This window comes from Aythya marila, assembly GCF_965140915.1.
Source record: "Aythya marila genome assembly, chromosome: Z".
NCBI classification, from domain to species: domain Eukaryota; kingdom Metazoa; phylum Chordata; class Aves; order Anseriformes; family Anatidae; genus Aythya; species Aythya marila.
The window spans coordinates 87,711,465-87,725,231 of NC_139080.1; the positions used below are offsets into that span (position 1 = coordinate 87,711,465).

At 51.3% G+C, this 13,767-nt stretch overlaps 1 protein-coding gene across 1 annotated transcript; it reads right to left on the reverse strand.

Moving 5' to 3' along the window:
• Positions 1–254: 254 nt before the first annotated feature.
• Positions 255–5,527, reverse strand: LOC309890257 (adenylate cyclase type 10-like; the record flags this gene model as incomplete). Its single annotated transcript, XM_082783941.1, has 8 exons — positions 255–512; positions 1,081–1,169; positions 1,485–1,578; positions 2,041–2,246; positions 2,357–2,500; positions 2,867–2,905; positions 5,059–5,163; positions 5,419–5,527. 8 exons carry the CDS (start codon positions 5,525–5,527, stop codon positions 255–257), a joined length of 1,044 nt encoding a protein of 347 aa, XP_082640067.1.
• Between the last annotated feature and the right edge of the window lie 8,240 nt (positions 5,528–13,767).

Sequence of the window (13,767 nt, forward strand, 5' to 3'; positions counted from 1 at the left end):
TCTGGAGCACGTGCTGAAGATCTGAAGAGCGCTGTCCAAGGCACGGGTGCTCTCGTCATGCAGCTTTGCTCCAGACATTCCGAACACACAGAGGAATGTACAGCCCTGCAGAGGACAGATGCAACACATCTGGTTACAGTGCCTATGGCCAGCAGCTAATGCCGTTCCATTGCAGTCGCCAGGGAGACCAGTAGAGCTGCAGGTCAACACAAAGCCACAGAGGACTGATCCCACCAGCAAGGCAGAGCTGCTCCTCAGTCCCTCTCCACTAAACAGACACAGGCCACCCTCTGGGGGTGGGATTGCTCCCCCACGCTCACCTTATCAAACAGAAGGCTTTTGTTGATTTCACCCTTGTGAGGACTGATGATTGTTGAAATCATCCTGTTGGCATCACGGAGGCCCCTCTGAAGATCCAGTAACCTGGCCTCTGCAGAAAACTGCAGCTGGATAAAGAGGCTGGTGACTGGCCGTAGCTCAGACCACAGGTGCAGCGGCATATCCACGTCCAGCTGGAAGTGAAGAGCACGACAGCTTTGCCAGCCTGTTCTCCCGGCGGTTCCTCTGGGCCCGTGCCACGTACCGAGGGAGAGCAGGCATGTTGGCAATACCAGGTACTACTGGAGGAAGGGTAAGTCCCCTGCTCGGTGCCAATCGCAGGCCAGCCTGCGGCAGGCAGGTCACAGCAGAGTCATAGCACAAACGACAGAGGGGAATGTTCCAGCAACACTGCATCTTGTGGCAAGTACGGATGCGAGGGGCGACCCTCTGGCACATCCCAGGGACTTGAGCAGACTCGCCCCCTTGTCCTCGCCTCGTGCCCACAGCACGTCCAGAGCAAGAGTCATGGAAAAGACAGAGGCAAGTCCACCTCCTGCCACCCGTGCCTCTTTGAGGAGCAGCACAAAATGGGCAGTTGCCTGGCACGTGCAGCACCAGTAAGCCTGGCATCAGGTCCCCTGGGTTCCCGCCCCAGGGTGCTTTTTCTTCCATTTGTCTGTTTTCACGAGAGCTCCACCCATGCAATGCACACCTTCTTCTGCCCTCCCAAAATGCAGCCTCCAGCAGCAGCGGCCTTACCTTCCTGAGAGGAGCTGCTGGTATGTACTTCTGCATCTCTGCTGCCACTTTAGGACCATTGGACACGAGAAAAGCTGGCCTTAGGTGCCCTAAGGGAAGCAAACGCAGGCCTTCACTGGCAGGACGGGACTACAAGGGGGTTGAAAGACGGGGCTGGCACTGGGCAAAGCAGAGCAAAGATTCTTTGGCGTTTCCTCCTGCTCCCCTCTGCAGCTGCTTGGCCAGAGCCATCCCCTGGAAGGAGGGGATGGCAGCGACAGCCTCAGCTGAAGCACAGGAGGGACAAAGGCACGAATGCTGACTGAAAGGTGGAAGAGGGCAGGGGGAGTTCCTCCCTGGAACTCTGAAGCAGGCAGGCCCCATTTTTCCAGCCAGTCTCAGAACACGGTGAAGCAGGGACTCACCTATCCTTTCCAAACGCTGCATCTTCACGTGTTGCTCAAACTGGCCTGCAGCATCTTGGCGTTCTGATCCAGACATGTGCTCCATCCTCTGAACCTGCAGACACGCAGAACAAAAGTACTGCCGCTGGCCTCCCCAAGGAGCCCCGGGAGACACAGCCCGCCCCTCCACTCTCACTTTCCAGAGAAGGGCAGAACCTCTTGGTGCAGCAAGCCCACCTCTCTGGATTTTCAGCTGGGACAGAAGTGCCTCTTCAGAAGGACCAGAGCCACGCAGGCATCACCCAAGCATGCCCCAGCTCTCCAGGACAGCTGCGCGACCCACGGGGGACATTGCTGGTGGGGCCCACACCCTTCCTGTGCTTCCCTTGGCCAGTCACACCAAGCAAGCACTACCCAGAGCTACCCCTGAGGTGGAAGGGCAACTGCTTCAGCTCTCTACCAACCCTTACAGCTACAACTCTCTCCACGTCCAGCGCCTCAGCCTTCTGGCATCTGCCTCCTTCCCTCTCAGGTGCAGGTCTTCAGAGAGGCTCTAGAGGCCAACCTGTCCACCTACCTTCAGAACCCGTTTGCCACCAAGAAGCCTGGTCTGGATCTTTTCCTGCTCACACAGCTTCCAGCAGGTGGGCGAGACAATCACTTCACTTTTAACCGCAAGGTTTTGGGCGTTCATAACTTCCTCCAGGGCCTGGCTGCAGATGAAGTACTGCTGATGGTACCTGTCTCCAGCAGCCAGTACGGTCATTTGCCCTGCGGAGATCCCTGGGGAGAGAGCAAGAAGCAGCATTGACACCGGGGAGCAGAAGCAGTCAGCAGCACTGGAGAGTGCCAGGGCTGTGCACGTGGCACAGCTGACCCTGCAGCGCCCATACCTATCTTCAGGTGGAGCTTCTGACCCACGTGTGTGTCACGACTGCCATGCTTCTTCTGGATTTGTTGGCAACACTGCAGCACCAGGCTGATGGTCTGAGGCAGCTGAGCTTCTGATGCTCTCCACAGCACCAGCACAGCATCCCCTGGGGAAAGTGAGGGGAAGGGGAAGGCTCTCCTGAGGGACAGCAGCAAGTGGCCAGCCGGCGTGCAGAGGAGGACGGGCTTGTGGGAGGGCATCCTCCTGAAGGACAGCACCCTGGCCACAGGGACCCCTCCCCTCTGCCAGACCAGCCACAGCACCAGCCAGGGCAGCAGGGCAAGAGGGTGGGTGGCGGGGGGACCCTCTGCCCAGCACTCCTCCGCAGCTGCAGCAGCCCAGGGACACCACCGGAGGGATTGCTGCGTGGCCAGAGAGCTGCTCCATCAGGCCAGAGCACAGAGCAAGTGGCTCCCGCGGGAAACACTGCACAGCAGCAGGACATGGAAGCAGCCTCCTCCTAAGGACATACCTCCAAACTTCAGGATGTCTCTTCCGAAATCCAGCACAACTGTGGAGAAAGAAGGGAAGGCAGAGTTATGGGGCGCCTTCTTCCGGAATCCGTGGGGCAAGCCACCTGTAGCCACAGCCCTGGCCCCTGTACAGCGAGTTGGGAGGCCACACAAGCACAGTACGGTGCAAGCTGGAAGGCACCTCTGGAGAGTATCTGCTCCAGTCCCGCACCCCGTCTCCACTCAAGCCGAGCCACTCAGAGCCACCTGCCCGGGGCCACGTCCAGACGCCTGGTGAAGATCTCTGAGCGGGGACACTTGCAAATGCTGCCAAAGTGGTGGCCACCACATGCTCACGGTCAGAGACGTCCCCCAGGATAAGGGGCTCAGGAGGGCCACACACAGATGTCAGTGCGAGCCTCCCTAGGTTACTGGCACGCTGGCACTCACTGGATGCCCCCAGCCTGCCTGCGGTCCTAATGGCACCAAAGCGGTGTTCCATCGTGGAACTGCAACGGTCTCTCTGCAAGCACAGAGACAGATGCTGAGAAAGCAGGTGTCCCCTTGCTCATACGATCAGAGAATGATCTAGGCTGGAAAAGGCCTTCGAGATCATCAAGTCTGACCATCCACCTAGCCTACTGAGTCCCCATCACTAAACCATCTACCTTAGTGCCACGTCCACACATCTCTTAAATAGCTGCAGGGACTGGGACTCCATCGCTTAACTGGGCAGGCTGCTCCAGTGCTCAACCACAACCTCCTTGAAGAAATTCTTCCCAGTACCCAACCCAAGCACAGCCTGCCCCAAATCGAGAGCCTTTCCTCATGGCCTCTCTCTTGTCACCTGAGAAAAGAGACCGACTGCCTCTGCGCTGCAGCCTCCTTGCAGGGAGGTGGGAAGCGCAATGAGGTCTCCCCTCAGCCTCCTCTTCTCCAGACTAAACAACCACAATGCCCTCAGCTGCTCCTCGTAACTCTTGTTTTCTAAACCCTTCAGCAGCTTTGATGATCTTCTCTGTACACACGCAAGCAACTCAGACATCCTTCTCGTGGTCAGGGGCCCCGAACTGAATGCAATATTCGAGGTGTGGGCTCACCACTGCCGTGTCCAAGAGCTATCACTTCCCTAGCCCTGCTGGCCACACTAGTTCTCATGCAGGCCAGAATGCCATCGGCCTTTCTAGAGACCTGGGCACGCTGCTTGCACATGTTCAGCTGGCCGCCAAGCAGCAACCCCACATCCTTTTCTACTGGGCACATTTCCAGCCACTCTTCCCCCAGGCCTATGTGGCTGCATTAGGTTGCTGTGTGCCAAGCGCAGGACCCACCACTTAGCCTGGTTCAGTGGCATGTGACTGGACTTGGCCCAGCCTACCTCAGCAAAGCCTTCCCACCCTCAAGCCAGTCAACCGTCCCGCCTAACTTGGAATTGTCTGCAAACTTACTGATGGAGGGTGCATTCAATCCCCTCCTCCCTCCTGGTCACTGATGAAAATGTTAAACAAAAAAGGCCCTGGTAGAGTGCCCTGGAGAAGGCCACTGGTGTCCAGACACCAACTGGATTGAACCTGGATTGAACTCCGCTTGCTAGGACTCCTTAAGCCCAGCCGTCCAGCCAGCCACTTCTTTACCCAGCAAACAGTATGTCTGCCCAAGCCCTGAGCAGCCAGTCTCTCTGGGAGAATACTGTGGGCAGCAGTGTCAAACGCTTTATAAAAAGCCAGGCAGACAATGACCAGAGCCTCTCCCTCCTCTACCAAGTGGGTCACCTTGTCGTAGGAGATCAGGGTAGTCAGGAGGCACCTGGCCTTCAAAATCCCGCGCCAGCTGCTTCTGATCCCTCCATTGGAGGCATGTGCCATGTCACAGCACTCAGGATCACCTGCTCCGTAACCTGCCCTGATACTGACATCAGGCTGACGGGCCTGTAATTCCCTGCAAAGTCCTTCCAGCCCTTCCTGTTGCCTGGAGGCACGTCTGCCAGCCTGCAGTCCACTGGGGCCTCCCTCATCACAGTGGGCAGCAGAAGAGACCTGCTGCGCTCCTCTCTTGCCACGGGAGCCCCACGGCTCCCACTGTCCCCCCAGGCCACAGTGAGCTCCACAGCCCTTCCAAGGAGGCAGGAGCAGCTGGTGCAGCAAGGCTGCCTCTGCCCTCCGCAAGCAACCTCAGGGCCCCATATACAACAGCCTGGCAGCATGGCTCTTACCCTCCAAAACGTCGCTCATGTAGTCATTGAGTGTTTGTGCCAGCTCGTCAGCACCTCTGTCTGTGCCGCTCTGCTGGACACACTTCTCTGACAAAGAAGTGAAACCTGCAGGAAGAACAGGCAGAAATCAGGACATGTCTACGTGGGCCACAGGGCCTGGCAGCCAGTCCCATGCTGCCAAGCCTAAGCGCCTGTCAGTCGCTGCATCGCAAGAGAAGCCAATCCGTGCTCTCTTTAGCCATCACAGCAGGAGTCCTCAAGAGCGACAAGATAGCTGTGCCATCTACGGGCCAGGGCCCCCGAGGGCCTGGTGTGTCCCAATGGCTCGTTTCCGGGGAGGCTCTACCGTGCCCAACCCACCTGAAAAATCCGCTAAGAACAGCACTCCCACGATAAGCCTGGGGATCTGGCTGTCCCAGGTGAAGTCCTCAGAAAGAAGATCGGGGAGGAGCACGCTCCCGTTCTCCATCTCAGAGTACGGGTACTTCCCCTCCCAGGCAGATGCTATGGTCAGTGCCCTGTGGTACCGGGGTACCTCAGCAGAAGACAACCATGCCCAGCTGGGAGGGAGGAGATGAAGACCCCTCAGCACCGGACGATGCAGTGAGCCTGGGGCCTTCTTGAAGGACAGTTTGGTCTCTGCCACCATGGGTCATCACAATCACCTGGTTGGTAGGTGATGACCTGGTTCATAGGTCATCGCTTAGTGGCTGCCCTCCAGCAACACGGTGGGCTAACAGTGCCATCCTCCATAGATCAATGCCTGCTGAGCAGCAGCCGCTGTGACCCCGTACAAATGTATAGAGCTACTTCTTCCAATGAGGTTATTAAAAAAAAAAGAAAAAAGTACAAATAGGATTAAGACTGGAAGAGGGTAAAGAACATTCATATATTCATGACAACATTCACCACCAGAACCTTCCAGAATGGTTGCTCAGTTCTTCTGTTCTGGGGGGGTGGTTAGGGGCTGGTGGCAGGGAATGCAGGCTGCTGGTCAGTTAAGTCAGCGGACCACTGACACAACCAGAATGAAGAATGCTAACACATAAATAAAATTCAGAAATTATTCTATTCTGGCTAGAAAAGTTGTTTCATGTTGCTCCATCCATCCAAGAGGAAAGGTTGAAAACAACAGTGGCAACGTGAAGTTTAAGAGAAGAAGAGATAAGGAGTGAAGGATGGAGGATGAGGATGGTAACATAAGCAGCAAACGGTGGTTAGTAATTAACCTCTTAGAAGATCACTAGAAAAGAGATATTTAAGTAGGAGATTTGTTTTGTTTTGAAAACACTGGCTTGTGCTTTTAAGGGTCACCGATTACCTGAACTGTTTGCAAGGTCACTGCTTGAAAACTGGAAAACTTGTTCAATAAAATTAACAATTCTGTATTTTGAAAATGGTATGGTTTAAATATTAAACTTCATAAATGTTCTCATTTGTGTATTACATTTATGAATCCAGTAGTTCTTAACTGAAAACAACCAAATGTTTTCAGTAAGGTTTAATAGCAAATAAATGCATTTCAACTTTCCAAACTCGTTTTTCAGCAATTTTAGCCTACTGTAATTCCAATTACTTGATTCAAATCATGCTTCAGTCTGGTGTAACAACAAAATCAAGTTTAACTTTCATTATTCCATTATTGCCTAACATTTTCCCAGAGTAAACGTAATTTAGATGGATATAAAAGACACCGCATGTAACCAGCACAAAAACAGTCACTTCATTTTAAATGTGAATAAAAAAACAAACAAACAAACAAACAAACAAAAAAAACAAAAAAAAAAAACAACAACAAACCACACAGAAACCCAAACACATGAATGGTTAACTTTTTGTTCCCTTTTTCTCAGACAAAACCTTTGTCTTACTTCAGAGAGCAATGTCTTGATATCTGAAGGAGCTCCCTCCTTGAAGTCATCCATTCCTAGAGTCAAAACGATCAGTAATTCATCTACTCACAAGCATCTTTTCTGCTCTGCTTCCACAAATTATGTCTCATCTCAGAGCAGAGCCATGCTACTCTACCATGTTATTATACCTTCAGCTGGGATTTACATGGCTGGGATTGGTGTGCTTTTAGACCAGCAAAGATCATTCGATACATTTGTTTGACCTCCTGCGTGCTACAAACCACAGAGTTTCACCTCAACATTCCCACATCAACCCTGCAGCTCCCAGTTCAGCTATTTTATGGTTTATGATTATATATATTGTAACTATATATAGTTACAATTCCAAGGACAGCTTGCAACATAATTATTCAATTCAAATTACAAATAGGTTCTCGGGCCCCCATACTACCTCATTCAGGTTCCAGGTAGCTGGTCCATAATGCTGTATGATTCTTTCAGGAGGCCATTCATTCTCTCCCCATTCTTGGGCACTACGCCCAGCTAAGGAAGCATCAATAGATCGTTTTACTCTATTCAGATAAAAACAAACAAACAAAAAACTCTTTTCAGCTGGAATTAGCTCAAACCTTTCTTTACATAGAAAGAAAAATCTAGGAGCGTAACAGAATGACACCAGGCAGAATGACAACTCCCAGAGGGAAGCCCTACAGTGACAGCGAGTCAGAACAGATGATCTGTGGCCACCCCAGGGACAGACTCAAATGCCATGACCTGCGACTGAAAGTGACCGCCAGAACTGGGATGATGGACGCATAGAATGCTTGCCTTTAAGACAAGAGACCGGAAGGATGGGCAGTGCAAACCCCTTAAGAATAACGCTTCAGAAATGAATTCCCCAGCCTGAGCTCCTGGTGAAGCCCAGATGACTTCCACAACAGTGACGATGGAAACAGACACAATCTGAAACCAAATATGCACAAGACCCAAAACGCATCTGCTCTTTAAGCTGTGACTGCAAGACAAGAAGTGCTTGGATCAGCCCTGTGATCACAGAATCACAGAATTGATGACGAAACAAGCATTTAGGACCTTTAGTGTGGCTACCAAGTTGCCCATCTAATCTGTCCAGTGGAAGAAGGCAATGAGGATATCAAAACCTGAGGAGCGCGTAACACATAATGATCATATCAGGAAACATTCGATACAAAATAAAAGTTACACGCACGGAAGAAGTGATCCCTTTAAGCTCCTACTGCAAGACAAGAGGTGCTCAGCTCCCAGTTGAACATCAGCGTTATTCCGATGAGGTCAAGTGTTCAATACCCTCAGGATGGCTTCCCCAGGGCCTGCCGAGCACCAAGAGCAACAGCACAGCACAGACAACAAGCTGGGACTGCCCTGCCTGGCACGTGTTCACGCTGTACGTGACAGAACTCCCCACACATCATCTCTGCCTGACCTGATCAATCCTGAAAGGCCCCATCCGCTGCAATGACTTACAAGCACAGACCCTTGCCCTATGGGTCCATTCACAACCCCAACTCAAACATAGCACTTGCCCCCCCAGCTTAGCTTGGGAATGCTGGGAGGCAGGTTCCATCCTCATCAAGGAACACAAAGGCTAGCCAGGACACTGCTTCAAGCCTAAGGCTCCTCTTCACCTGCAGAAATAAAGTGCCATCAGGCACCAGCACGCCAGCCAAACTTCTTCCAGGGAAGCACCCTCCTCAGAAACAAAACAGTAGTCAACTGACCTGCTCTGCTACTGAAATCAGATAGACACCCCCTAGACAACTCCCTGCCTCCCCCTGCCAACACACAAGATTTGCCCCTGAACTTAATTCTCAGGGCTCAGAATCCAGCCTCAGTGTGGACCACAGAGACCAGCTAGGATGTTCCCAGTACCTTCTTCATCCCTGGAAAAGAGGAGTCACCCAGAGGTGGACCAATAGACTACCAAACCAAAAACAATGCCTGTTTTCCAACTTTTCTCCACTCACCTTCCCAACCCACACCCAGCGCTTCCATTCACTGTGCCAAGCCAAGCCCACGGGGCTTAGATCAAGGAGAAAGAACAGACAAACGTGACAATCCATAAAACGGTCTATACCCACTCCTCTTCTTTCATCCCCTACCGCAAGAGCCAAGAAGCCCCAGACCCGTGTTCCCCAGCCCAGTATCACCGCTTCGCCCACCTAACACCCCAAAGAGATGCATCTCCAGCATTTCAGGAACTAGAACTGCTGACGTCTGGCGCGCCTCAGAAACGTGGCAGGAGACGTACTCTGCTGTCGCAAGGTAGTTTGCCCAACAGGCAAAGCAGACTAACACAGTCCACTGACCAACTCAGGGCCCACACTGCTGTCCACTCACCCTCGTGCTTCGTTCAAGTTTCCGTGCCCATGCCCTGGGCTACAAGAAACAAAGAGAGAAGGTCATGCCCACGATGGACACGCAAACAGTACAGCTTCTTGCAGAGGACTCAAACACAGAGACCAGAGCCAGAAAAAAAAAAACACACCCTTGAGTCCACAAATGCCAAAAAGCCATGAATGCACAGCAGTCCCAGCAGGGGTAATTACAGACTTATCCTTTACAGATGAAAAAGGTGACCCTGCTCATTCTCTTCGTACTACTGCGCTTATGCAGTCGAGCCCCTTGCAATGCGTGCTGAAGCTCTTTGTGAATCCTCTGGACAGTGACACAAATGGCTTGATATACCTAAAGATTGAAATGTAACGCCAAAAAAAGGAACCGTACCCCATGATTTCCCAAAAACAAGTTAGCCAGCAACCCCTCCTAAGCATCCCTCTTCTAAGTGAATTCCAAGCTCTTAAAATCTAGAAGGATGCAAGGTCTAAAGACTCAACAGCCAGCAAAACCACAGGCAAAAGCTGCAGAAATATAACAAACTGTCCCTAACCCTGAACAAGATTACACCTTACATGCCTACTGCTGCTGGTTTCAGATACATGCTTACACAGGGAGCTTCGACAATACCTTTCTCCTAAACCCTGCTCCCTCACTTTGCCACCAAGGTTGTAACTTTGATAGTATTTGACATACAGGCAAAGACTCACAGTAAGCCCCGTAATCCTGCAAAAATCCTGAGGGACCCAGAACCACTAAGCAAACACACAAACTAACATTATTGTCCTATCCATGAACATGCCATAACAATGACTCACCTGAGAAAGAACTGCATGCAATAAAGGCACCTACTACAGTGCAAGTCACGAGTATCACTCTATACTTGTTCTATTCTGCTAAGATCACAGATCTTTGGTCTGACTTTCTGCGGCCCTTGTTACATTGTCACAGCAACACACAGGCAGGAAAACATTGCTACATACAGTAACAAAAGACTGAGTCATAAGAAGAACCTAGGATAAAAAATGAAACCGCACACTATCTTAGTTCAGCACTACATTCTATATGCATGCTTTCAGCCTGAAATCATCAATAAGAGACGATAACCTCTAAGACTGAAAACAAGACAAATTCTACTTAGTTCTCTGAATGCAAGGCTGATGCAGCAAGTCATCAGCTGGAAGGAACCCAAGCAGAGGATTCAAGATGTTCCATTCCAACATTGAAACTTACCTTTCCAAAGCCGCTTGTCAAGCAGAGCATAGTTTCCCATTTGTTGAACAGGCAGGCCTAGCCAAATTTCAACCCTAAACTTCCAGGGAATCTCTACTGCTCCCAGCGTACATATTACTTCCGTACTCACCTGCAGGTCTTACCTGTGAAAAAAAAGTTCCAACTTTCTTCCCTTCTACAATATCTGTGATGACATGACCCGAGATTTTCGGGTGGACTCCATTTGCAATCACTACAGAGGTGCCTCCTCGCAGGGCCCACAAAGCTGCTGTCACCTACAGTGAAGGAGAGAGCCAGTTCCCAAAAATGCACTTGTTAGTTGAATCCCCATCCTCAACAAGAATTCTTATGTTGGAAGAAGCCCTTAAGACCATCAAGTCCAAGCATCAACCTAATGCTACCACTAAATCATATCCCTAAGTGCTATGTCCACACGTCTCTTGAATACTTCTAAGGATGGGGACTCTACCACTTCCCCGGGCAGCCTGTTCTAATGCCTAACCACCCCTTCCATGAAGAAATGCTTATTTAGTACCCAGATATCTAGTGCTGCTCAATAGAGTTGTTCCTCCCTAGGGGTAGGGCTTGGCATTTCCCTCTCCTGAACTTCAAAAGGTTCCTGCCTGCCCCTATCTGCAGCCTGTCAAGGTTCCTCTGAATGCACCGCCCCCACCCCGCACAAGGGCCATTTCCACAGAAGCCACCAACCACCCGCCGCCTCGCCCCCTCCCTATCCAGCCCACCGTGGCGCGCCACCGACCACCAACCTCGTTGCGCCACCCCTCCTCGGCGTCCCGGCCTGCCCCGACAGCTTCTGCCCATGGCGCCGGCAAGCCCTGCATGCTGCTTCTGCCCTGGCTTCCTCCAAGCCAATCACACAGTGCTTCCGCCCTGATTGAAGACAGGCCCTGACATCACTTCCGCCCCAGGTTCCCAGCCAAGCACAGCGTGTCCCCACAGACACAGCAGAGCAAACACACAAACTAACATTGACATCCTACCCGTAAACATGCCGTAACAGTGACTCACCTGAGAAAGAACTGCATGCAATAAAGGCACCTAGTACTACATTAGTTTATTCTAACAGATCCTACTAGCTGTCACCTCAAAAAGACGTGCGTACCGCTCTCTACTTGGAAACGCATCAGTCCGTCCGTAGACTCTGACCCACCTAAAGAGCCCTGCAACTGACTGAAGGAAAAACAAAGCACTTACCCCAAAGAGCAGCCCAGGCAGAAGGAGCTCTCTGATGGCATACCTGGGGCTCATATACCGTTTGGCCGCACCCAGCACCCAAGCCCAATCACCTGGGAAAGGGAAGGGGCAAAGCACAAGAAAGTAGAAAGAGAGCAGAAGGAGCAGCAGCTGTTGTGCTGTGGGCCTTTTTTTTTTTTTTTTTAAGTCTGATGGCACAATTTTGTGCAGCGCTGCCTGGGCACACATTTCAGATAGAGCTAATGAGCAGCTGAGGTAAAGGAGCTGGGAAGAGAGAGGTGTTGCAGCAGGTATGCTGTGGCTGTGAGGTGCCTCAGGGTGTGCTTTTTCTCTTGTTTCTACAGGTGCTTCTTTAGGCAGCTTGGAGTCTATGGATTTCTAGATTTTAAGTGCTTGGAATTCACTTAATAGAGGGATATTTAGCAGAGGTTGCTGGATCACTGGTTTTAGGGATGGTGGGATACACTTCTGGTTTTGAGTTATATTTTAATCACTTGTGTAACTCTCCAGAGAACTAAAAACAGCTTGATTACATGCTCCAAGAGGCTTGTCCACGTAGGCACAGTATTACTAAGAGACTGAGCAGGGTCGTATCAGAGTTACCTTTTTTCATCTGTAAAGGGTCTGTGATTACCCCTGCCGGGCTGCTGTGTGTGCGTGGCTTTTTGGCATCTGTGGAGCTCAGTCGCTTTTGTGTGTGTATGTTCTTACTTTTTGTGGGTTTTTGTTTGTTTGTTTGTTTGTTGTTGTTGTTTTTGAGAGGCAAATAGTGCGTGTGCTGAGCGTGGTTGGCAGGAGGAGGTGGGGAGCTGTCTGGCAGGGAAGCTGTTCAGGACTGGTAGGTTTGGTTTCTAGGAGCATGCGGCATCCTTCCTGTGTGATGCGACTGATTCTTGGGCAGGAACGTTCCAGCTCGTGTGTCTTAAATAACGTAGCTTGTGTAGTGTGTGTTGTGTGGCCTGGGCAGAGTTTGCTTTGGCGCTGTGAGCCAAGAATCTCAGTTAAAGCTGGTGAGCAGCTGGAGTAACGGAGCTGGGAAGAGAGAGTATTGCAGCAGGTACACTCTGGCTGTGAGGTGCCTCAGGGTGTGCTTCTCTCTTGTCTCTGCAGGTGCTTCGTGCAGTCTTGGACAGGGAAGGGAAATCCCCATGTCACAGAGCAGTGAGGGAAGGTGAGAGTGTTTTCAGCCTGGTCATCCCTTATCCAAAGCGAACGGAAGACACTCAGGTGTTTCCCTCAGGGTCTGAGGTGAGGCTGTTTGGGATAGAGGAGCAGTGTGGCAGGTGGTTGTTTGCAAGCACAGTGGTCATTTTGTCCTTTTGTGTTCCCAGGTGGCATGGGTGATGCTGTCTACTCCTTCTGAGCTTGGACTTAATTTCCAGGTACAGAGGCAAGTGGACCGCTGTTTTGAAAGGATACAATTAAAGATGGAGTCGCTTGTGTTGATGAGGGATGGGTGCTAACGCTGGCAGCTGAAAGTTTATCTTCTGGCTGTGTTTTCCTTTGTTCAGGCTGAAACTCAGTGTGCAGTCCAGGACGTCATGACCTGAGCTGCCTCTGGAGTGACTCTGGTGAGTGATGAACAGAGGTAGCAGTTGTTTTTGGGGTGCGGTTGTCACTGCAGTTATTTTCCTACATCCAATAGAGTAAAATTCCAGTTTGCCTTTTAGAGGTGCTTTAAGTGGCTTAAGAGAACAGGTGGAAGCATCTGCCACGTGGGGCAGGTAAGAGGCTGAGGTTAAGGAGGGGATGAGAGTAACTGTCCAAAGGCTGCTGTGGGTTTTGCTGCTGTGGTTGATTTCTCCTCTGTTTATCAGGTGCCACAGGCAAGGTGATAGCCCTTAGAACAGGAGCAAAGCAGGTCTCTGGAATGCTGCGTTGTTCCTGAGAAAGGTGTTGTAGAGGAAAAAGGTTGTCTTGCGTGGCGGTTCCTGATGGCGGTCTTCTTCCGTAGGGGAAGAGGTGCCTGAAGCCCCATGCTGTGTAGCCTGAGCACACCTCATTGAGGATGAAGCCTGCTTTCCAGCAGTTCCCA